The sequence below is a fragment of the Schistocerca nitens genome, chromosome 2, assembly GCF_023898315.1.
Source record: "Schistocerca nitens isolate TAMUIC-IGC-003100 chromosome 2, iqSchNite1.1, whole genome shotgun sequence".
Lineage (NCBI taxonomy): Eukaryota > Metazoa > Arthropoda > Insecta > Orthoptera > Acrididae > Schistocerca > Schistocerca nitens.
This window is the reverse complement of record NC_064615.1, coordinates 804370091-804395159: the sequence shown is the minus strand read 5'-3', so window position 1 is coordinate 804395159 and position 25069 is coordinate 804370091. Positions and strand designations below refer to the sequence as shown.

Below are 25069 nucleotides of genomic sequence, written 5' to 3'. Positions count from 1 at the left end.
AAACTTCCTTTAACCTTTAACTATGTGGCCACTGCATATCCCTTTTCATCATTACAAAATGAATTTTCCTTACCACAGCACTTCAGTGTTCATCATCAAAATCTCCTTTATTAAGTGCACTTGTCACATCCGGTTACTTTCATTTCCCTATATTTCACACACCCTCCAATTTATTTTTACATATTCCAGTAGGATATTCCTTCCTATCTGCCATTATTTTAACTGATACGTTAATGCTTCGTAGACATCCATATCATGTAATAACTTCTCATAGTACTAAAGTCAGTCCTTACTGTCAGCTTTCAGCAGGATAATGCACCCTTTTTCTACTTTCCCTTTACATCATCACCTTTGTACCTTAATTATTTTCCTACATCAACATACTTATGTCATCACTTCACTCCATTACAATTTGACCCCCATTTCTCTCACCGTAAAACCTATTTTGTCATAAGACACCACAAAGCCCTCTGAGGCTCTCAAACACTTCACCTTCACTGATAGAGAAGAAAATTAAGGACGATAGATTCAGTTCAGAATGACAGACGAGGAAGGTAGAAAATACAAAAAGAAATTGAAGTAACATTGTCAATAACTCAAGTACCTGGTTTTTGCAAAACACCTAGCATTGCATAGGTTGGAATGCCCTCTGAGGTCTCTAAGCTTAGCTCACATCTGACTTTGGACTAAAGTATCTTTTCACATCAATAACATTTCTTAAGACCAATGGTTTCCCTGATTTCCAGTATACTAATCTGTATGCATTTGGGCATGGTTTTCCAGTATTCCTAAATGGACCCATACATTCATCTGTAAACCTTTTCGTTTCTGCAGTAATCTTTTTTGACTTTTCCCTTTGATGCTCCTCTAAGTCTGGCACCTCTTTTACTTTTTGTTCAATTTTTTCTTGCACCACCTTTATTTCCTCAAGGTCCACCCTCACATCATTCCCATACTCATTGTAGCCCTCTAAATGTTACATCCTTCTTTCATTGCTAGTGTCGGATCCCTCCTCCAAAAACTCGTTCACAACCTCCCTTCTATGGAAACCTTCCCTGTTTCCAGAAATTACACAGATTTTTGCAGAATTAGCCTCATTACTTTTCTTACCCATACTAAATATCCTGTCCACTAATGACAAGTCTTTTCTTTTTTTTCGCCATTCTACCTTTCCTCTCTCTCTTCCTTTTTTTCCACAATTAATTGACTGACCCCCACAGTTTGGTCATCATTTTCCTGCCTCTCACTTATAGCCTCTCAAATGTCTTCATTTATAGATGCTAGTATTTTTTCTACACTGACATCACTAACTTCCCGTAATTCTGCAGCTTCTGTTCTTTCTCCTTCCCCAGAATATGACTCGACTTCAACTTGGTTGCTAAAGACTTTCTGGAAATCAGGTTCTGTCACATTTTCCAGTAAACATCACCCATTTCGTTTGCAATACAATGCATATTTTGTTTATGTCTGTCCAAAAAATCCCCTAAACCTCCGTTAAATGACAGATTTTTATGTAGCTCATTTAGTCTGTTGTTACTACCTTCTTCTGCTCCCCACTTATAATCCCTGTCTGTTTATTTCTAATATGTACAAAGGGTTTTGCTAGGGGGTTCAATTTACTACTTCCTGTCTTGTAAACACTAGCCGTACTGTCCTGTAGCAGATGAAAATTAGAACTACATGCTCGACTGAACCCACTCCAGACCATCTGTTACTGTGGACGCATTCATTCTCCCGATACACAGGCTTTAGACAGGAGTGATGTAAGGCACCAAGCCTCATGTTGCTCAAAGTTTTCCCATGATTAAATCTCTATGTGAAATGTACTATACTCTTTCTTCTTACATACACCATGTGATCAAAAGTATCTGGACACATGGCTGAAAATGACTTAAAAGTTCGGGGTGCCCTCCACCAGTAATGTTGGAATTCAGTATGGTGTTGGTCCACCCTTAGCCTTGATGACAGCTTCCACTCTCGCAAACATACGTGCAATCAGGTGATGGAAGGTTTCTTGGGGAATGGCAGCCCATTCTTCACAGAGTGCTGCCCTGAGGAGAGGTATCAATGTTGGTCAGTGAGGCCTGGCATGAAGTCGGCATTCCAAAACATCCCAAAGTTGTCCTATAGGATTCAGGCCAGGACTCTCTGCAGGCCAGTCTGTTACAGGGATGTTATTGTCATGTAATCACACCACCACAGGCCATGCAGTATGAACAGGTTCTCGATCATGTTGAAAGATGCAATCACCATCCACGAATTGCTCTTGAACAGTGGGAAGCAAGAAGGTGCTTAAAACATCAATGTTTCTATACTGTGATAGTGCCATGTAAAAAAAAAAAAAAAAAAAAAAAAAAAAAAAAAAAAAAAAAAAACATCCACTGTTCAACCATCCGATGTTTACACTCCTTACACCTCCTGCCTAACTGTCATAGTACTTGCAGTGGATCGTCGTGCAGTTTGGAATTCTTGTGTGATGGCTTGGATAGATGTCTCCCTACTACACATTACAACCCTCTTCAACTGTCAGCGGTCTGTCAGTAAAAAGATGAGGTCAGCCTGTATGCCTTTGTGCTGTGTGTGTCCCTTCACATTTCCACTTCACTATCACATCAGAAACAGTGGACCTAGGGATGTTTAGGAGTGTGGTAACCTTGCATACAGACGTATGACACAAGTGACCCCCAATCATATGACCACGTTCAAAGTCCGTGAGTTCCGTTCGTTCCGCAGAGCACCTCATTCTGCTATCTCATGATGTCTAATGACTACTGAGTTGGTGAAATGGAGTACTTAATATGAAAATCATATGTTTTTGGGGGTGTCCGGATACTTTTGATCACATAGTGTACCTGTATTCTTATGAATTTCATGTACTTTTACTCACCAATAATAGAGTTCCACACTTCATACTTTCTTCATTTCCTGTGTGGCTTAAGTTTTTGGATCTGCTTAACGTGGTTAAATCTTCACAAAAAGTACAGCTATATTTTAATTCAATAGCACATTTCTTCATAGTTGAAAATGAAAAAGTAATCTCATTATAATTATCAACTTTGCATGAACTTACTTTCACCATAAATCATCCAAAACAAACAATTTTAAGATAACACAGTATTTTGATTAATTCTCTGGATTTAAACCCATTTGACATCACTAGTCCAAAGAATATATAAACCAGACTATTGTGTAGATCAGTTTATGGCTTGTCATATGTTAACACAAAACATGAACCAACATAGTAGAAACAAAATTTCATTGATATAAAAGTTATCTCTGTGACAGACAGAGAACTTTTCACCTTGTCCACCTATGCAGTTGGTAGTGTGGTTCTTCCTTCACAATGTGTTTTGGAATACTCTTTGTTTTGTGGATGAACTTAAGTTTTTAGAAAATCTTTATTACTTCTGTTGCTTCTGCATTTATCTGATTCTTCACATTGTAGCATGTTAAATACTATCATCTGTCACACAGCTCATGGTGAATTGTAGCCAGATTATGCCCTTTTACATAGAGGAACTAAATTACTCATAGTAGTTAAAAAATCATTTTCTTCCACTTTTTCTTCCCATTTGTCCCAAACATGCTCAGTGAGCACTATTATGGATCTTCATATCCCACAGAAATCTGATGTGCTCACTAGGAATCACCTGGAACTCCCAGGTTAGTAGCCATGACTGATAATTACTGGACCACAGAACACTTGTGTATGGAGGGGAAGCACAGCTCGTGAGAAAGCAAGAGAACAATAACCTGGGATTATTTAAAGTACAATTCTCCAGACTGGTTTCAAAAATAAAGCAGGCACACAGCGTACCTTATGAAAGTAACTATAAAGAGTAGACTGCTGGAATCCTGCATGTGAAGAAACAACTAAATGTGACCCACAGCAAAGCATCAGGTAATAGTTATCTCTGCACCAGAAAAATTAATAGGGGAGGGGTGGGGGAGAATTTTAGTGGCAAATAGGGAAGAGAATGTACAGAACAGTTTGTTGAAGACATTGATTATGGCTTGTTATCTGGTTATACTGCTTAACACACTGTGTGCTCGGAGGTAAGTTACCTGGGCTAATACCACTGGTCTGGTGCATTAATCAGTCTAAGTGTGATTGTATTATTAGTTTCCCCATGCCTAGAGCTCTAGGCAAATGCTAGACCGTTTACACATATTCACCTCAAAAACACAACATACAAGTAACTGAAACTTCCTGGCAGATTAAAATTGTGTGCACAACCGAGACTCGAACTCAGGACCTTTGCCTTTTGCGGGCAAGTGCTCTACCATCTGAGCTACCAAAGCACGACTCACGCCCGGCCCTCCCAGCTTTACTTCTGCCAGTATCTCATCTCCTACCTTCCAAACTTTACAGAAGCTCTCCTGCGAAACTTGCAGAACTAGTACTCCTGAAAGAAAGGATACTGCGGAGACATGGCTTAGCCACAGCCTGGGGCATGTTTCCAGAATGAGATTTTCACTCTGCAGCAGAGTGTGCGCTGATATGAAACTTCCTGGCAGATTAAAACTCTGTGCCCGATCGAGACTCGAACTCGGGACCTTTGCCTTTCGCGGGCAAGTGCTCTACCATCTGAGCTACAGAAGCACAACTCCTGCAAGTTTCGCAGGAGAGATTCTGTCAAGTTTGGAAGGTAGGAGACGAGATACTGGCAGAAGTAAAGCTGTGAGGACCGGGCGTGAGTCGTGCTTCGGTAGCTCAGATGGTAGAGAACTTGCCTAAGAAAGGCAAAGGTCCCGAGTTCGAGTCTCGGTCGGGCACACAGTTTTAATCTGCCAGGAAGTTTCATATCAGCGCACACTCCGCTGCAGAGTGAAAATCTCATTCTGGAATACAAGTAACTGCAATGTGATTACATACAGAAATAACACCATGAACTGAAATATGATGCACAGAACCTTCCTACTTTATGGTTATTGAAGTTTATAGCTAGAGGGAAGGTATTTGGGCATAGTATATAAATAACATTGATTGCCAAATTTGGATGGGTTACTGCTAATAATTAGCTGCTCCCACCATAGGTATAATTAATGCCGAAGGAAAAGAAGAATAAAGACAAATTAAGATAGACAATAATTCACCTGCTGAATAGTGTGTGGTGAATAGAAATACAAAATAGCACAGTAAATATGCACTGTCTTACACAAAATAACACAGACACCCAAACACTCACACCAGAGGACCTAATGTCTCACTCAGATGAATGGTGATATTTCTTCATTTTTGTTTATTGTTTCCATGCTGGAATTATTATTATTGTTACACTTTAAACCAGGGCTTCACAACATACGTGCTCGCGGAGCAAGCTGTGAGCAGCAAGGCGCAAGCACGGAGCAGCACGAGCACGGAGCAGCGCGAGCACGCTACCCCCTCTACCGGACTAGAGCGGAGAGTCACGTGGGGCACACAACGGCTGCCGCCAGTCAATGTAAATCCGCGGCCACCCGCAGGGATATCACTCACGAATTATTACTGCGACAAATGAAACAAATAAAGGAGAATGTACACGTACAACATAATTTTACTTAGTGTTTGCATCTACATTCGTATTAATTTGTGAACTGTTACACAATAAAAGGTGTCACTGAAGTGTGGGATTCTCGGTGAGCTTGTACTTTTTGCCCTTTACAATTGCGTCTATGTTCGAAGTAATGTTTTTGCGCATTGTAGGCGCAGCGAACAGTTTAAATTTCGATCAGACAATGCGTTTCTCAGGCGCGTCTTGTTACATTTCATTGCAGAGAACAGTTGTTCACAAACATACGTGGAACCGAACATTGATATTATTGTAGCCGCCCCCCCCCCCCCCCCCCCCCCCCCCAGGGGATCCACAACTCTTTTGTGGATACGTGCGTAGCGAGCACGGGACCCCGAGCTGATGTGGCCTTCCTTCCTTTCCGGGCTGCATACCTTCCCTTCCCGCATCCTTCCCCATCCCCCACCTTCGCCCCCCCCCCCCCCCCCCTTCACCTCTGGCTCTTTCTTTCCCTTTCTCCCCCTCTGAGGTTATGGTTTATGCCTATGTCCGGAGACGGATGCTTGTAAATATACTACATTCTTCGCCTTCCTTGATTGTAAGTCTTCATCCTTCCTTTGTCCTTCTCTTTTCCTTACCTCTTCTCTCTACCCTTTTATCCGCTGCGGCGTTTGAGACCTCTCTTCTTTCCTTTCCCTTTCTCTTTCTTCCTCCCTGTGCGTGTCTGAAGGCCAACCCACGCACTTCCATGCATAGCCGGTGACGGGGTAACGCGTAATTCCCCGCCCCGGGTAGACAGGTAGGACACGTATGTACCCCCTGGTAACGGCCAGGCCCAGGGAGGGGTGATTACCCGAGCTGATACCTTCCGAAAGTGCTGATTGGTCCCTCCGTCCGTTTGTCGGGAGGTGTGACCTGAGGTGTGAACAATCACCTAAGGCGGGAGTGCCCTCAGAGAGGGCCCCCACAAGGGAGGAGCGCACCATCGGAGACGCCGGTAATCTTGGGGGATTCTTCCGCAATGGTTTCCTCACCTTCCACTATGTCTGCTCACAAACATAAGTTCACTGAGTCTCAACCACAGTCAGTTCTTCCATCGTTGCCACAGTTCCTTGTTGTTTCTCGGTCTGACGAAGGTCACGACTTCTCCACGGTCAACCCTTTCATTATTCAGAAAGGTGTCGACGCAATTGCAGGTCCTGTAAAGTCTTGTTCCAGATTACGGAATGGCACCCTGTTGTTAGAAACAGTCAGTGCCCTCCAGGCCCAAAAATTGCTGCGTACCTCACTACTACACACTTTCCCTGTCCGGGTGGAACCGCACCGTACCTTAAATTCCTCGCGTGGAGTCGTTTATACACGCTCCCTCGATGGACTGTCTGACGAAGAAATTCAGCACTACCTGTCTGACCAGGGTGTAACGGCTGTTCATAGGGTTATGAAAAGGGTTGACACGAACATCATTCCAACCCGCACTGTCTTCTTGACATTTGACAAAGTTCAACTCCCATCGAAAATCAAAGCCGGCTATGAGATAATTTCCGTTCGCCCTTACGTCCCAAACCCTACTCGTTGCTATCGGTGCCAGCGGTTCAATCACACCAGCCAGTCCTGTTCCAATTCGGCCAAATGTGTTACGTGTGGCAGGGACGCCCATGAGGGTGCTTGTCCACCTCCATCCCCTCGCTGGGTGACCACGCTGCTTCCTCTCGAGATTGTCCCGTTTTTAAGGACGAAAAGCTCATCCAGGAAATTAGAGTAAAGGAAAAGGTGTCGACCTTTGCTGCTCGAAAATTATTCGCCAGTCGACAGCCCACCGTGCCTCAGAAAGGAAAATACAGCGCTGTCCTTGCTTCTCATCGGCCAACAAAGGAGGCGGCCACGCAGACATGCGACCCCACCTTTAGTGCCACGGTCGTCAGATCGGCCAGCGCAAAGATCGCACGTTCAACCTCACCACTTTTGCCTGCCCACTCTCTGGCTCACCCTTCGTCGAGTTCTGCTAAATCTCGAGTCCAAAAGTCAGACACCAAGACTTCGAAAAAAGAGCATACTCGTGAAGAGTTTTTACGTACGGCAACTTCCCAACCATCGGTTCCTCCTTCCTCTAAACATCATACTTCCAAGAAGGCTACAAAGAAACCCAGTTCCTCTCCTTCTCCGCCAAGGCGTGTCCCATCTACAGCACCACCTGGCGGAAATCGCCCTCGGCCGTCTTCTGTGTCGCCGAGGCGCACTGCTGGCGGCCGATCAACCGGCCGGTCGCTGGTGGCAGGAGCTGCTCCTGACCAACCTATGGATCAGGATCTTCTGCCTTCAGCTGAATGCCATTCCATGCTGTCGGTCGCAAGCTCAGAGCATTCGTTGAGTTGACAGCGACCTTGGTCACATTCCTCCATTTTCTGTTCACCCTATGTCCATTATCCACTGGAATATCCGCGGTATTCGAGGCAATTGGGATGAATTGTCGATCCTCTTACAATCCTACTCGCCGGTCATCTTCTGTCTTCAGGAAACAAAGCTGCGTCCCCATGACCGCTTTGTTCTCCCTCATTTTCAGTCCATCCGATATGATCTCCCCTCTGTTGAAGGCACTCCGGCACATGGAGGACTCATGATTCTTCTCCATGAAACTCTCCATTATCACCCAATCCATTTAAACACTTCCTTCCAAGCTGTCGCCGTCCGTCTTTCCCTTTCCGGATACACGTTCTCTCTTTGTACTGTCTACATTCCATCGTCCACACCAATGGCACGAGCTGATCTTCTTCATCTTCGTGGTCAGCTTCCACCCCCATATTTGCTGGTTGGGGACTTCAATGCTCACCACCCGCTTTGGGGATCTCCACATCCTTGTCCACGTGGCTCATTATTGCTAGACGTCTTCCACCAAGCAGATCTAGTTTGCCTCAACACTGGGGTCCCTACGTTTTTGTCTGCCTCCACGACGAATTTATCTCATTTGGACCTTGCGGTCGGTTCTGTTCCGCTAGCTCGGCGCTTCGAATGGTTCGCCCTTGATGATATACACTCGAGTGACCACTTTCCATGTGCCCCTAGACTGCAGCCTCAACAGCCATATATGCGCCCACGACGCTGGAAGTTTGCCCAAGCCGATTGGACACTTTTTTCGTCTCCAGCGACATTCGATGACCGTCACTTTCCCAGCGTCGACGATGAGGTCACACATATTACCGACGTTATTCTTACAGCTGCGGAACATTCAATACCATGCACCTCCGCATTGCCCCGGCGCCCCCCAGTTCCTTGGTGGAACAAGGCATGCCGTGATGCACTACGTGAGCGGCGACGTGCTCTCCGCGTTTTCCGCCACCATCCTACTTTGGCCAACTGTATCCGCTATAAGCAGCTCTGAGCACGATGCCGTCGTGTCATCCGTGATAGCAAGAAGGCAAGCTGGAAATTCTTTATTAGCTCATTTAACACCTTCACTCCCTCCTCGGAAGTTTGGAGTCGGCTTCGACGGTTCTCAGGCGCGCCTAGTTTCTCCCCGGTCTCTGGGCTCACTGTCGCGCATGACATATTAGTGGACCCCGTCGCAATTTCTAACTCGTTGGGTCAGCACTTTGCCGAGATTTTGAGCTCTTCAAATTACCCGCCAGCGTTTCTCCCGACGAAACGTGCAGCGGAAGTGCGACATCTTGCTTTCTCCTCTCAAAATCGCGAAAGCTACAATACTGTTTTCTCCTTGCGGGAACTCCAACATGCACTCTCTTCTTCTCGCTCCTCCGCCCCAGGACCGGATGGTATCCACGTCCAAATGTTGCTGCATTTATCAACCCATAGTCTGCGTTACCTCCTTCGCCTTTATAATCGAATTTGGACCGACAGTACTTTTCCCAGACGATGGCGGGAAGCTATCGTCGTTCCTGTTCTGAAACCTGGAAAGGACAAACATCTCCCCTCTAGCTATCGCCCCATTTCTCTCACGAGTAGTGTCTGTAAGGTTTTGGAGCGTATGGTGAATTACCGTTTAGCGTGGTGGCTGGAATCCCGCAGTCTTTTAACACCTGCCCAATGCGGATTCCGAAAGCATCGTTCTGCAGTTGACCATCTTGTTGCTCTCTCCACTTATATCATGAACAATTTTCTCTGGAAACGCCAAACGGTAGCAATATTTTTTGATCTGGAGAGAGCATACGATACCTGTTGGAGGACAGGCATCCTCCGCACACTGTTCTCTTGGGGGCTTTCGAGGCTGGCTGCCCCTTTTCTTCGCGAATTTATGGCAGAGTGCACATTTAGGGTGCGGGTGAACACCACTCTCTCCCGCACTTTCTCCCAAGAAAACGGGGTACCCCAGGGCTCCGTGCTGAGTGTTGTACTGTTTGCCATCGCTATAAATCCAATTATGGATTGTCTCATTCCTGATGTCTCGGGCTCCCTCTTTGTGGATGATTTTGCGATCTACTACAGCTCTCAATGGACCAGCCTTCTTGAACGATGTCTTCAAGGATGTCTCGATCGCCTCCACTCTTGGAGCATCGAAACAGGCTTCCGTTTCTCTCCCAGTAAGACCGTTTGTATTAATTTTTGGCGACGTAAGGAGTTTCTTCCGCCCTCCATACATCTAGGACCTGTCAACCTTCCATTTTCAGACGTCGCTAAATTCTTGGGTCTTATGTTTGACAGAAAACTGTGCTGCTCCTCCCACGTTTCCTATCTTTCGGCTCGCTGTCTGCGATCGCTCAACACCCTCCGTGTCCTGAATGGTACCTCCTGGGGAGCGGACCGAGTGGTCCTTCTCCGTCTCTATCGCGCCTTAGTGCGCTCGAAATTGGATTATGGAAGCATAGTCTACTTCTCTGCTCGGCCGTCTATTCTTCGGCGTCTCGACTCTATCCACCACCGTGGATTACGTTTAGTGTCTGGAGCTTTTTATACTAGCCCTGTGGAAAGCCTTTATGCTGAGACTGCTGACCCTCCGCTGTCCAATCGGCGAGCAGTCCTTCTAAGTCGTTATGCTAGCCATCTGTCTTCCATGCCTGCTAATCCAGCCCATGACCTTTTTTTCGACGCCTCCTTTGATGTAGGGTATGCAGGCCGCTCCTCCTCCCTACTACCCCCGGGAGTCCGCTTCCGTCAACTGCTCCATTCTCTTTCCTTCTGCTTTCCTAAAACCTTCTTGACAACTTGGGGTACAGCACCGCCTTGGCTCCATCCCCGGACCTGCCTGCTCCATGACCTTTGTCGATTTCCCAAGGATGGTACCCCTACACTTGTTTATCGTCGGGCATTTGCTGCTCTATGTGCACAAATGACGGACACCACATTTATTTACACCGACGGCTCGAAAACATCGTTAGGTGTAGGGAGTGCCTATATTGTTGGCGACACCCCAAATCAATTTTGGCTTCCTGACCAGTGTTCGGTGTATACTGCAGAACTTTACGCTGTTCTCCAGGCTGTCCACTACATCCGCCGCCATCGGCGGATACAGTACGTTATCTGCTCAGATTCTCTCAGCTCTCTCCTCAGTCTCCAAGCTCTTTACCCTGTGCACCCTCTGGTCCACCGGATTCAGGACTGTCTGCGCTTGCTCCACCTGGGGGGCGTCTCGGTGGCATTCCTCTGGCTCCCGGGACACGCTGGTATCTGTGGGAATGAGGCGGCCGATATAGCGGCCAAGGCTGCAGTCTCTCTTCCTCGGCCAGCTATTCAGTCGCTTCCCTTCACCGATCTACGGAGCGGTTTATGTCGCAAAGTTGCTCATTTATGGCATGCGCATTGGTCAACACTTCCCCATAATAAATTGTGGGAAGTGAAAGCCCTTCCTTGCGCTTGGACCTCTTCCTCCCGAATGCGTCGTCGGGAGGAGGTGATTTTAGCTAGACTCCGGATAGGGCACTGTCTGTTTAGCCATCGACATCTTTTAAGCGGCAATCCTCCCCCACTCTGTCCCCACTGCTCTCAGCTGTGGATGGTAAGACACCTTTTAATTGAATGCCCCTATTTTAATCCGTTACGCTCCCGTCTACAGCTATCACCTGATCTCTCGTCGATTTTAGCAGATGACACGCGCTCAGCTGACCGCGTTCTCCAGTTTATTAGTGACAGTGAAATGACGTCAGTCATTTGAAGCCTTTTTGGGGACAACCAACCCCTTTCTGTAGTGGATTTTTAAGCATTCCTTCTGCTTTTAGTTTCTCTAATTTTATGACCATGTTCCCATTGCTGCTGGTTTTCAATTTCGGTTTTTTACTGTTTCCTAAGTCACGGGCTGGGCGCTAATGACCATAGCAGTTTTGCGCCCTAAAAAACCAAAAAACAAAAAAACAAACAAAAATACATTGTAGCCGCCAGTTTGTGCAAACGAGGAAATCTATCCTGAGGGAAGTATCTGTAGAATTCCAAAATGTTTTTCTTGTTCTGAAATTTGTCTCTGTATTCTCTGTCACACTGCAGGTCAATAATTTCTAGTTGCAGCTCAGGACGAATCTCTTCAATATTCGCTGAATATGGAGAGGAGAACAGATCAAAATCACTGTCTAGTGCTGTCAGATCTTGAAAGCGTTGATCAAATTCTTCCTTATAGGCAACTAAACTATGTGAATAACGTTCACAGTCTTTGTGAACATCTTGCATGGATGATAATTTAGGAAAATGAGCTAGATTTCCTGTTTCCAGCTGACTCACCCAAAGTGTAAATTTCAATTTAAAAGCTCATATTCGATCTATGAAATGAGTAATTAGCGGATCCTTACCTTGTAGTGAAATGTTAAAAGCATTCAGATGGCTAGTTAAATCTGCTAAGGATGCGAGATCACAGTTCCATGAAGGCTCTTTCAATTCAGGAACACACATGTTATTTATTTCCATGAACATATTTATCTCGTCTATTAGGGAAAAAAATCGATTTAATAATTCGCCACGACTAACTCAGCGGACCTCACTGTAATAAGGCAGGCTACCATACTGGCTTTCTACATCCTCAAGAAAGCTTTTAAATTGCCTGTGTTGTAGCCCATGCTTCCTTATATAATTGGTTGTACGAACAACAACACTCATCACATTTTTAGAGTGATACTCTTTGCACATAAGTTTTCCTGGTGGGTCACACACTGAACGCCCCTTATTTTATTCGGCACGGTCAGTTTTTGCATTTTCTCCTTCAACAGCGCAACGAAACCTGATTTGTTCCCTGTCATCGCTGGTGCACCATCTGTAGACACTGAAACTAAAGAATTCCACAACAATCCTATATTTTCAACACTTTCTTCAACACTACTTAAAATATCACCTCCGGTTGTAGTGTTCTTCATGGCTACTACATCGAGGAGCTCCTCCCTCACCTGAAGATCTCTATTAACACCTCTAATAAATATGGCAAGCTGCACTGTTCCAGTGATATCAACACTTTCGTCCAGAGCTAGAGAATACGCCATAAAATCTTTACAGATATTTGCAAGATGGCTATGGATGTCGTCTGCCATGTCCTGTATGCGATGCATAATGATCATGTTAGATAATGGCACAATCCAAAACTGTTCAACTTGAAATGGACACAAATGTTCCGCTGCAACTACCAAACATTCTTTTATTAAATCGCCATCAGTGAAGGGGCGCAGGGATTTTGCTAAAAGCAAAGCAATTTTGTAGCTCACTCTGAGAGCTGCCTCAGTTGATTTTTCTTCGTCGTCCAGATCTTCTTCGGATAGCTTCCTTTTAAGTTTAATAACTTCCCGTGCATGATCTGGTCCATCACATTTTCCTCTTCCGTAGTCTTTCGCGTGGTACGACATAAAATGTCGTTGCAAATTAAATTTCCTAAAAGAATTCAGCGTTTTGTGACATGCTAAACATTTTGCAACACCATCTTTTTCTGTAAACATATACAATTCCTCCCAGTGGGGGTTCAACTGTTCAACTGCAAAAGCATGGTTGGGGTTACACAATGGCGACTTGACATGATTCTTAACCAGCGAAGTGACTGTTAGAGCTGGTCGTAGTACTTTAAACGTTACACAGTCGGCACGAATTCAATAGGCACGCTGCGGCCCTATTCAAACGTGCGTGCGCATTTCCCCTCCCTCCCCTCCGCGACCTTGCACCTGCTCGCGAGCACGGGCCTGAGCAGACGCGAGTACTCGCGCTCAAAACCGGCCAGTTGTTAAGCCCTGCTTTAAACAAAAAAGGGTTTATGTTGTTGGTTATGCAAGCTCGAAAAGTTTGATACAACATAGAGCTGGAAGACAGCATAAAAATAGTAAAATAACTGATGATTTATGTTATACGTCAACAGGTGCAGTACAAAACAGAATTGAAAGGATAATGAAAGCTTCCACCTGCCCCTCCTATCTCTTTTACTGTGTAAGACACAAAAATATACTCCTCTTCAAAAATATTTTATTCAATTCCTGTCTGAGGTGCCAGAGATGGCAGTCATGTGTGCATGAGGTGGGCTTGCTTGTTTGAATGTATGTGCTTTTTTTTTTATCTGGAGGAGGCCTGAAGCTAAATGTGTAACAGTCTTACTGTTGTGCTAGTCTGCAGCTCAACGTGTCATCTTTATGTTGAGTAGAAATCAGTCCTTTTCCTAGTATTGTTGTTATTTCATTAAATATTTTACCTTTTACACATGTCTTTGTAGAAGCCTGTTACTGTGATGTACAGTCCTAATTATGAAGTCCCATGTAGTAGCTATAAGACAGATGATATGAAATTCAAACCTCTGGCTACCAAATTCAATGAATTATTTGTAACAAGAAAAATTGGTCAATTGAAAGTGGATCCAGTGAACTTATTTAGATGGAATATGCCAACACCAGACATCAGTTTTGCCAACTCATCTGTCACCATCATGAGTCACCTTCATACAGTGCTTTATTTGCAAAAAAAGACTCTGGTACTGTGACTTCTGGATGGTGTTTTTGAAAATTAGACTTCTGACAATGTTACTTTAATGCTTTTCTGAGCATTTTAAATGTGTTGTACTGGTAAAAAATAAAATTCCCATGTGCACCAACAATCAATTACTACATGTTTTATTGATTAATTTAAGTATTATTTCTCAGTATATGATTTGTTACAAAAATGAAATTACAATAATGTGAACACAAGTAAATTTGAACTATGAGATGCCAAAAAAGGGAAAATCATAAATGTTTCAACTTACAGTTTATAAAACTGTCCAAAGCTTTGAAAGATTTTCATTGTGTATCTCTCTTCTCCCTCTTTTCCTGCTGTTGGTGTTTATAATGGAGTGCCATCTGCGAAGCAGCTAACATTCCACATACTTTTAAGGGTGAAAATGATTCAGTAGTTGGCCATTCTACTTCACAGAAAATAGTGAAGAATCAGTTTTTGTTAACAGAAAGGCTTTACCACCAGCAATGATCAAATTAATTTGGGAAAACTCTCTCTCTCACATTCACTACATAACATGAATTGTCTTGATACTAGTTGTCAATGGAAGAAAATTTGTAAGATTCTTTGTATTGATTTCACAGTTTTCATCAAAGTTCCCACAATTGTCAGAAATGTACTCACAAAATTCTTTAATTATATCTCATTTGTTCAACTGAAAGTGAACTGCAGGTGACTCAACTGCTTTTTCTCCAAAGTACTGTCTTTAATGTCTTTGGGCCAAGTGCTTGTGTTGATATCTCCCCCAGTCAACATTCTCTTTTCAGTCCCTTGTGAAAAGTTGCCATAAAAGTCAACACGATTAATAGAAAGTTCTTTAGTTTTTTTCATAAAGTTTGATTCCCATAAATCTTTTGTTGTTGATAGTTGTCACGGCTGACTATCTGAGCAATAAATGTGTCAAACAATATCTTAAGTTTTTTGTTAGCACAAAATAAGTCTACATCTAAGTGTTGCAGTTCCTCACAAACTTCTGAAAGTTCTTAGAAATGCATCACACATAACTCTGACTCCAGATTTTTGTCCAGTCGTCACTGAAGCTCTATTAAACACCACAGAAGTTAGTCTACTCTTTAAAATTTTCATCTAAATTGTAGCTTTCAAGGCAGTGAACCACAACAAGAAAAATGCCAAGAGATGTCACAGTTTTTATGTCATCTAAGTCCAAAAATAAATTTACAGGGGCTTTCATACTCAATTTTGTAAGGCAAACTGGTGATCAAGTTTGAACTGTGTCCATTGGCTATGGTGTGAATTTTTCAGCTTCTTTGTCTGGTTTTTGTTTGTCAGGTTTGTTATTGAAATAACTACTTATTTTATCCATTGTAAATGACAGAAAAGAACTTAAGCACATTGATTTTAGAATGTTACTCAAGAGAACTGAGCAAGCTCAACAGAAAAGTGACAGGTAAAGTGGGTACCTGACACACCAAACTGAACAGAATTGAATAAACTGAATGAAGTGGCATATGGCAACATAGTGGAGCTTGTGCAGGGTGGCAGAGCAGGCAGGGAGGCAGCAGAGGTAGCTGGCCACAGCATCTGCCACTGCCTATGTCTAGAAAAAGTACAGTCTAGTTTTACATAATTTCAACCACAGAAAAATTTCTATTCTACCACATCGCAAAATCTGTGGTTTTGATTTTTCTTTCTCGGAGGTACTGGTGAGGCATACCGGTGTGTAACATCACAAATCAAGCACTGCTTTTATAACCAGTTAATGAGTCAAGATGCATCTCCTGAAAGGCTGAAGTATGCTGCAGTAATATCAAGTAATGAAAGGGAAGATGAGGAACTGACTTCTAACCATGGGTTGATCTACCTCCTCCCCATGTTCTCAAACATTTTGAGGAACAGAATACTGAACCATACTTCTGAGAAAAACTGCTTAAAAATAACTCAGTTTGGCTTCCCTAAAGGTTTATCTTCTGAGAAGGCAACATATGACTTCACAAATCCAATTCTAGTAGAACTAAACAATAAAATCTACCCTTTTGGTGTTTTCTGTGATCTTGCAAAGGCCTTTGATTGTGTAGGTCATAAAAATCTATTAGGGAAACTAAAATGGTATTACATTAAGGCCTTTCTCTTACATGGATGGAGATGGAGTCAATAGAAAACAGAGGGCCACATTAGCAAATGATAAACTGGGTTAAGATTATATTCAGAGTGCATAAACATTAAAGATGTTGTGCCACAAGGTTTGGTGTTGATCCATTCCTGTTTTTGGTCTACACTTAAAATTTAGCTGGGATATTGGAGGACTCTTCAAAAACTCAATGTTTACTGATGACACAAGTATATTGACAAGGAGACCAAATATATCTATACCATACACAGCCGGGGCAATAATGGAACAGGCTTTCAACTGGTTCACAGCTGACAGCTTAACCCTTAATGTTACAAAACACCAACATTATGCAAATTCAGACAAAAAAAATTGACTTACAGTTGCCAGGAACAGAATTCATTGGGCAGATGCTCCATGTGTGAAGTTCTTGGGCATCAAGATAAATAAAAATATGATGTGTCATCAGTGTGTGTACAAGTTACTCAAAAACTTAAGTTTTTTGTGCTTTCCACTTAGTACTCTCAGTAGCTCCACTTAGAACTCTCTGCAGTGTGCTGTATACTTTGCAGACTTTCCCTCACTTCTGTCATATGGTATCATTTTCAGGGGCATTACAGAAGTTTGCAGTACAACTATTGTTTAAGGTTGATAACTGAACATTTGTAGAAGCCCCTTCAGGGACCAAGGGATTCTTACACTTACTTACCAGTACATAATTATACACTCTAATGGTATTCATGGTCAATAACAAATGTGAATTTAGTGTGAACTGAGCAGTTCACTATCATAATTCTAGAAGTAGAAACAATTTCCCTCTAGGGTTCAGAACAGAGTTTCACTTTCAATAATATCCATAAAAGGGCGCCAGTGGACAGCAGGCAGTAAATAGAAAACCTCAAAATATTTCAAAACATTTCAAAAAAAGTAAAAGATTACCTCATTACCCACTCTATAGCTTATAGAATATGTGGACTGAAGAATGTTAATAGTGTGTAATTCTAATATTTGTTCTGAATGGATCCTAGTTTTACCAGGATGTAATTACTATAATTCAGTTTTAGTAGATTATTGATAATCATAATTAGTTGTTAACTGACTTTACAGTACCAGCTAGGAGTGGTTGTTCCTGCTGGTTAATGTATAACTTGACTCATTCTATACATCTGAAGTCTCTGCTTCTTGGTGGGGTTTACAGAACACAATGTGTGGATGAATGAGTGAATTATTTTACAAACAGAGTGATCACTTAGTGATTCTTCTTTTCAGGTGCACTGGTGGAACCACTGTCATGCATTTGCCATGGATGGGATCGCATACAACCTATCAGAGTGGCTTCGCGCATTTTAGTAACGGGTGCAGGCATCATTGGAACTCTCTGGACAGCAATGCTACATGCTAGAGGTTACCAAAACGTGACTGTGAGTGAGATGGTAGAGCACAGAAGAAATGTAGTTGCTAAATTAGGTCAGTCTTATGACAGTGGTGTTCTAACAATGTATACATATAGATATTTTGTGCAAATGTGTCTTTCTTTTATAAATCTTCAATGGACATATTAAAAGTACAGCAACACTGACTTTCAAAACTAAGTTTCTATGCATTGATAAAGTTGCATTTTTCAATATTAATGATGTATTAAGAAAGCAATACATATGAAGCATTTTAATTGGCACAAATAACAACTTTTATACAATGTTAATACTAACTGTGTTGTTTACTTTGAGGATTTATTCACAATGTTGGCTGTACATTTCACCACAAAGGACTCATGTCTCTAGAATATTGACAGGGAATAATTTTCAGTGATACTCACACACAATCATTTATGTCCAGTATCTATGGCAAGGGTTTACAGAAAGCATTCTTTACATGTTATATCCCCACGAGAGCTGTAGAATATATTCACTACCATGAGTTCAACAGATGCTGAAGCATTGTACCAATGCTTAGCAGTGCTAGATGACAACCTAGGTTTGACCATTTTTGAGATCACAGAAATTACTTCTTTGATAAGACAATAATGCTTGTTTACTAAAGTTTTTCTTAAGGTGTGTACACAATAGACCAATGAAGACCAATAAACAACAGATACTGGATTCAGCCAAACATTAGTTTCCAGTGCGTTTGGCTTCTCATCCTCACCAAACTAATGGCTTGGGGCAAAGGGATTCAGTCATGTGGAATCACAGTTGGCTCCGATAATTTTCCAACATTGCTAATGTCTTGTTATTATTATAAGATGTGTTTTAATTATGATATCACCGGCTGATGTTATGAGGGAAGAAGAGGATTTAGCAGTTGTCGCATGTGTAGCATTTATTTTATTGCGAGAAGCTGATTGTCAGAAAAAGAAGAAGGTGTACAAAGAACTTCCTAGAGACACAGCAAATTGCTACGGAACCAATAAATATTCAACCCGGTGTCCACACTATGAGAGGGTTCCTAAGATCAGCCAACTGCCAATGCTTTGATGTTACCACCAGCAGACTGAACCACAACCAAAGCCAGCCAACCATTGGCTCTGATCTGCCACCCGTACACATTATGCAAATCTCAGCCAATGAAGTGGTTGGCTGTCATAGTGTGTATGACCTATTACATGTGTAATTGATGATAGGACATAATAAATTATAAGACCTCATTTTAAGGCAGGGTGCCCACTGGAATGACGTGGCGTGAAGCATTGCTTGGCACAAGGCATGCGTCTAGCTTGCAACTGCACAAGGAACATGCACAGTCTAATGGAGCAGTATCTCCCAGACTGATGCAACATAAGTCAGTCATATGGCATGCCACACCACTGCCAGATGAATGCAACATGCTCCAGTTTTTGACGCATGCCACGGCTGTGCTACTGACAGTTTACAAATGTTTGTGTTTTGGTTTTGTGAGTCCCTGCAGCCAGAAAAATGAGAAACAATCCTGAGTTAAATATTCATTTTTTTGGTCTATTGAAAAATTATCCTTGTATTTATGATCACACCAGTGCTAATACAACAATGAAAATGCTGAGAAAAAGTGTGGGCATGGGCTGCTAGTGAAATATGATGAACAGATACAGTAACTGAAATCCATTTAATTTTTTTGTGAAAGAGACTGAAGGTATAGAAATAAATAGAATTATATAAGCTGGTTTTCTATAAAAGATGTGTGCAAATCTTTCTACTGACTTGCTGGATCTAATGTAGTATCAGATACTTTGTTCTGAAAAGACAGTGCTAAGAAAGAAACAATGTAGTAGAATAATCAATTGCATAGCATTGTTTCTGGGTCTCTGTTGGTTTTAAGACTTTTGATGTGAGTTCTTAGTAGCATTCTGTACCTTGTGGTGCACAGATGACTTAGATACATTACCATGAATCCATATGAAGCTATGAATCAAACAAGAAGCCTGAACTATCATACCAATTTTATTCATGTCACAATTTATTGAAGTATCCAATATCCAGAACCTTGAAACTACCATACTGAGAGAGCATTTTGCAGACCTTACCTTGGATAATCTGTAATTAAGTATGTACTTCTCATTAAATACTTGTCTATGAGAATGTAACTGATTATGTGTTTTATATCTAAAAACACAGATGATGTGACTTACCGAACGAAAGTGCTGGCAGGTCGATAGACACACAAACAAACACAAACATACACACAAAATTCAAGCTTTCGCAACAAACTGTTGCCTCATCAGGAAAGAGGGAAGGAGAGGGAAAGACGAAAGGATGTGGGTTTTAAGGGAGAGGGTAAGGAGTCATTCCAATCCCAGGAGCAGAAAGACTTACCTTAGGGGGAAAAAAGGAAAAAAGGACAGGTATACACTCGCACACACACACACACACACATATCCATCCGCACATACACAGACTGATGAGGCAGCAGTTTGTTGCGAAAGCTTGAATTTTGTGTATATGTTTGTGTTTGTTTGTGTGTCTATCGACCTGCCAGCACTTTCGTTCGGTAAGTCACATCATCTGTGTTTTTAGATATATTTTTCCCACGTGGAATGTTTCCCTCTATTATATTCAATCATTGATTATGTGTTTTGTGAGAGGAAAAGTATTTAGTCCCAAGTTTTATCCTTATCATCAGTGTTAAGACCCATTTTGGGGTTGCACACTCTAATAATTGATGAGGCCCAGATTTATGATAAGAACACTTTATTCATGACACAAGTTCACAACAAAGTAGTTCAGATAACAACTGAAACACCGTTTCTGATCACTTGAAAGTAACAGAAATGAAGTTTTGTTATAATACCAATTCCAAGGGAATCTTCACCTCAGGAGTCTGCAGATCAGTGTCTGTGGAGGCCATGCTGTGTAGCGTACCGTGAAGTAGTGTGGAGATGACGCAGTGTAGTGTGGAGCATCTCAGCTGGTCTCGGTGAGTTTGGATTGATGAGCTACAAGTGCAGCTGGCTCCTGGCCTGGAACTGAATGAGCAATTGAATGCTGCCATTGGAGGTGGCGCTCTGCCTTAAATATCCAGCAGGTGGAAGTAAGCCTGTGACCATACGGAATGCACACAGAATTTGTTTCCTCGACAGCAGCACTGCCGGTTTCCTGATGCATGTACTGTTTGGAAGCAGGGCTAGTGCCTCTTGGTGGAGCCTGTAACAACTGGTGTATCAACAGATTGTTTGTACAAAGTCTCTGGAGAAGAGACGCCTGCAGGTTGAAGTCATTGTGCTGGAAGCATAATGTAGTTGGCATATGGCTGGTATACAGCACCCTCCCCCTGCCCCACTTGAGCAGGTGGCAAAGCCAGCTCAATGAAGGCCTCAGATCCTGCATCACAACTTCTCTGGGGTGACATGAGAGGTCCCATGGAACAGGAGGTCCAGAGTGGCTGCAGCTGAATCCCAGATACCCAGGACCCAAGGTTGTAAAGCAGATGCTGTCCAGAGTGTGGCCAATCCAGCCAGTGCTGCAAAGAGAAAATGCAACAGAATTAATGGAAGTGTAGAATGTGATGCACATGAGGAGCGTGTTGGTGTGCGTTGATGTAGGTTGTAGCCCAGAGTACAGAGAGATGCCACAAAAAGAAATGGGAGTGGCACAAGGACAAAAGGGAATGCTGTAGCAGAAAGGTCATCACTGTATGTGGACTGATGGAGCAATGCAAAGATGATAGGGTGGAGTGTACGGGCTGGTCTCAGTGAGTTCAGATTGATGAACTAAGAGTGTAGCCACTTCCTGGCCCACAACTGGACAAGCAATTGAATGCTGCTGATGAAGGTGGTGCTTCACCTTAAACATCCAATAGGTGGAAGTAAGTCTGTGACCACATGGTGTGCAGAATAAATTTGTTTTCTTTGTGGTCACACCACTGGTTTCCTGATGTTTGCAGTAGCTGGAAGCGTGTCTGGTGCCCCCTGATGGAGCCTGTACAATCGGTATCTCAACAGACTGTTAGTACACAGTATCATATCCACAACAAGTGATATCATTGTGCTATTTGTAAATAGTCTCCAGTGGAGAGACACCTGCGAGCCAAGGGTAAGCAACTCGCACTTAGAAGACATTGTGCTAAAAGTGTAACTTAGTCAGCCTATGACTGATATACAACAAAATGCTTCATCTGGAACAAAACAATATTGAAATTTGTGGTATTCTTCAGACAAAGATTTAGATTCTGGAAGTGGGAACATCTCCCCAAACAATGCTTTAGCGAAACAACTTTCTTTTAATACTCTCCCATCACTATTGCAGACATACTCGCCAGTGTCAGCTGATAAAAATAATCCATCTGCATCTAAAAACAGCTAACAAGACTATGGACTGGAATTAAAAAATGCTGAACCAGATTTAGTGGGAGCTTCAATCTTGATGTACTTTCCATTAATGCCACCAACACAGTTTGGTAGATTCCACAGTACCTAGTAACAATCAGCTGTTTTATGCCAGAATTATTGAGTTGGTGTTGGTAAATCTTCAGGCTGCAGATGTTCTCAAATTACCTTTGACATTTTAGCTACAATTCTTGAATGGTACTGTGCACTCAGAAAAAATAAAACTAAAGTGGGATACATATTCAACTTTTTAAATACCTTAAGGCTGAATTTGCAGAAGCGGAATGTTCATTCAACATTAGCTGCATGGTTAAGTTTTGAGAAACTCCTACACTTCTTTTATTGTTCACATGCTTCATCTGGCACAATCTAGCAAATTGCAATTATGATGGAATCTGGTAACAATTTTATAAATGAAGTCCAACTAAGGATAAAAGAGATTAGATAACTATAAAAATTAGAAATGCTGTGTTTTCTGAAGTATTCTTTGCATGACTGGTATATGGTTGATATTGGGAAATGTATAGTATATTCATTGTTGGTATAAAGATAAATACGAAATTTGTTAATTATTTATTTTAAACATCCCCAGAAAATGAAATGAATGACTGATGAGAATGAGGCATCAGTGGCAGCATGCATTACAATTTTTTTTATACAATATGACAAGGGATAATGTTCCCACATTTGTTTCATAAACAAGTGGTAGTAATGACATTGGATACCTTTCCATCACATGAATAAAGCCACATGATAGCCTTGATCAATTACATTACTGAAAAGAGTGATACTTACATAAATAGAAATAGAACACTGATCAAACCACATTCAGGAAGCCCTGCTCTAAAATGGGCTGCCGGATAGTGTGGCAGAGAGTCAGCAATAGAAAATTAGTTTGTTTTATTATATGTCAGAATAATTTGCAGATGGAGCTACAGAACACAATAATCAAGAGAAAACTTTGAAATCAACAAAATTGCACATGTAAAGGGAGATGAATATGACAGCTCATTTTCTGCCTTAAGTAACACCTCAGATTTTGCTATCCTGATAAGGCACTTTATCAGTTTCACTTACAAAATAATTAGTCTTTGCATCTCAGTTTCTTATTACTGACAAATTTCTTATTCTCTATCCTAGTTTGTGGCAGGCTCAAATCCTTTCACAGTAAATATGTCTTCAAGTTGTTACCATCTCTCTCATGTACATAACTATCCAAAACACAGTATGCTTTATGAGGGGCATTAAAAAAGAAACAAGCTGGAGGCATAATTGTAGAAAACAGCACCTGTGTGTTAGAAGTATTGACCCTGGCTGTTGAGACACTTGTCCCACTGTGACACAATGCAGTGAAAGGCTGTGTCATAAAATTCCTGGGGCTGCAATGTTAACCAATTCCACACATACAGCTGGACATCGCCATCCACACAAGTGCAGGAAAGGTTATGCTGACGTTCTTCTTTGATCAAGATGGCCCCCTTTTGATTCACTTCCTGCAGCACAGGACAACAGTGAATGCCCAATGCTACTCACAAACCTTGACCACTCTTTGCCAAGCGATCAAATCAAAATGACCTGAGGTCATTCTGCTCCACAACACTGCAAAGTGTCATATGGCCAACACAGTCCCGGCACTCCTGCAGGAATTCAAATGGGAGGTTCTTCGCCACCCTCCATAAAGTCTGGACCTCTCTTCCTGTGATTATGCCATTTTTGATCCCCTTAAAAAGACTCTGAGAGGCAAACCATTCACCTCCGACGACGACATCCAGCTGTACCTGCGGAACTGGTTAACATCGCAGCCCCAGGAATTTTATGAGACAGCCTTTCACCACGTTGTGTCACATTGGGACAAGCGTCTCAGCAGCCAGGGTCAATACTTCTAACATACAGGTACTGGTTTCTGTAATTATGCTTCTGGTTTGTTTCTTTTTGAATTCCCCTTACAATTACATAAATAGTAAAATACAATTTCACATTCATTATTTGCTGGAATACAAGCCATTTGTTTGCCAATAAGTGAACAAAACCAGTTTTTTAATACTTTGTGAATGAAACAGTTAGTGGAAACACGAAAAATTGCCTTCATCCATCCTTTTCGATGAGATGAGAGCCAATATAGACATAGCCAGCAACAAATAAACTGACAGCTGTATTTTCATCTCTGGTTTATTCCAGAGCCAACTGGTTTTCACATTCCATTATGCCATCATCAGGTGGTAACATAGTGGCTGAGCCTGTATTACCAGACAAAATATCAGGCAAAAGTGAACAAATATCTGTGGCAGTGTATGTAACACAGCTGTACACTTGTAAACAATCTGAGTGCAACTCTGTCTACACAAGCTTAGCCACTATGTTACCACAGAGGGCGTGACACTGGCATAATGGAATGTCAAAACTGGTTGCCTCTGGAATAAATCAGAAATGAAAATACAATTGTTGGTTTATTTATCGCTGGCTATAGAAAAATTGATGCATATATGATGTTAATAAGAATTCTGCTGACAGCTGATAAAATTCTTGTTTCATTGAGACACAAGAAGTATCAATAAAACACGAATTTTACCAGCTGTCCGCATAATTCTTCTTAATGTCATGCCTTTCAACAGCTGCATGTGCCCACCCAATATAAAATACAGTGTTGATGTATGTAGTATCTCTGGCACTTACTCTGTGATTGCCTCTCTCTGGTTTTAAAATGAAAATAACTGTTAACGGAATGTTAACTTAAAATGTGACAGTAACTGACTTCTTAAACAACATGCAAAAGATAAACATGAGCTACAATTCTGCATAGCATGTGGCGATAGTGTCAGGTATGGTGCA

General features: G+C 42.2%; 1 protein-coding gene across 1 annotated transcript in view; it reads left to right on the top strand.

The window, feature by feature from the left end:
- Positions 1 to 25069, top strand: part of LOC126237061 (uncharacterized) — a 74879-nt gene that overhangs the window by 31144 nt on the left and 18666 nt on the right. The window contains exon 4 of the mRNA XM_049946847.1: positions 17716 to 17913. Within this exon, the coding sequence (XP_049802804.1) occupies positions 17716 to 17913 (198 nt within the window). The remainder of the gene's footprint in view (positions 1 to 17715; positions 17914 to 25069) is intronic.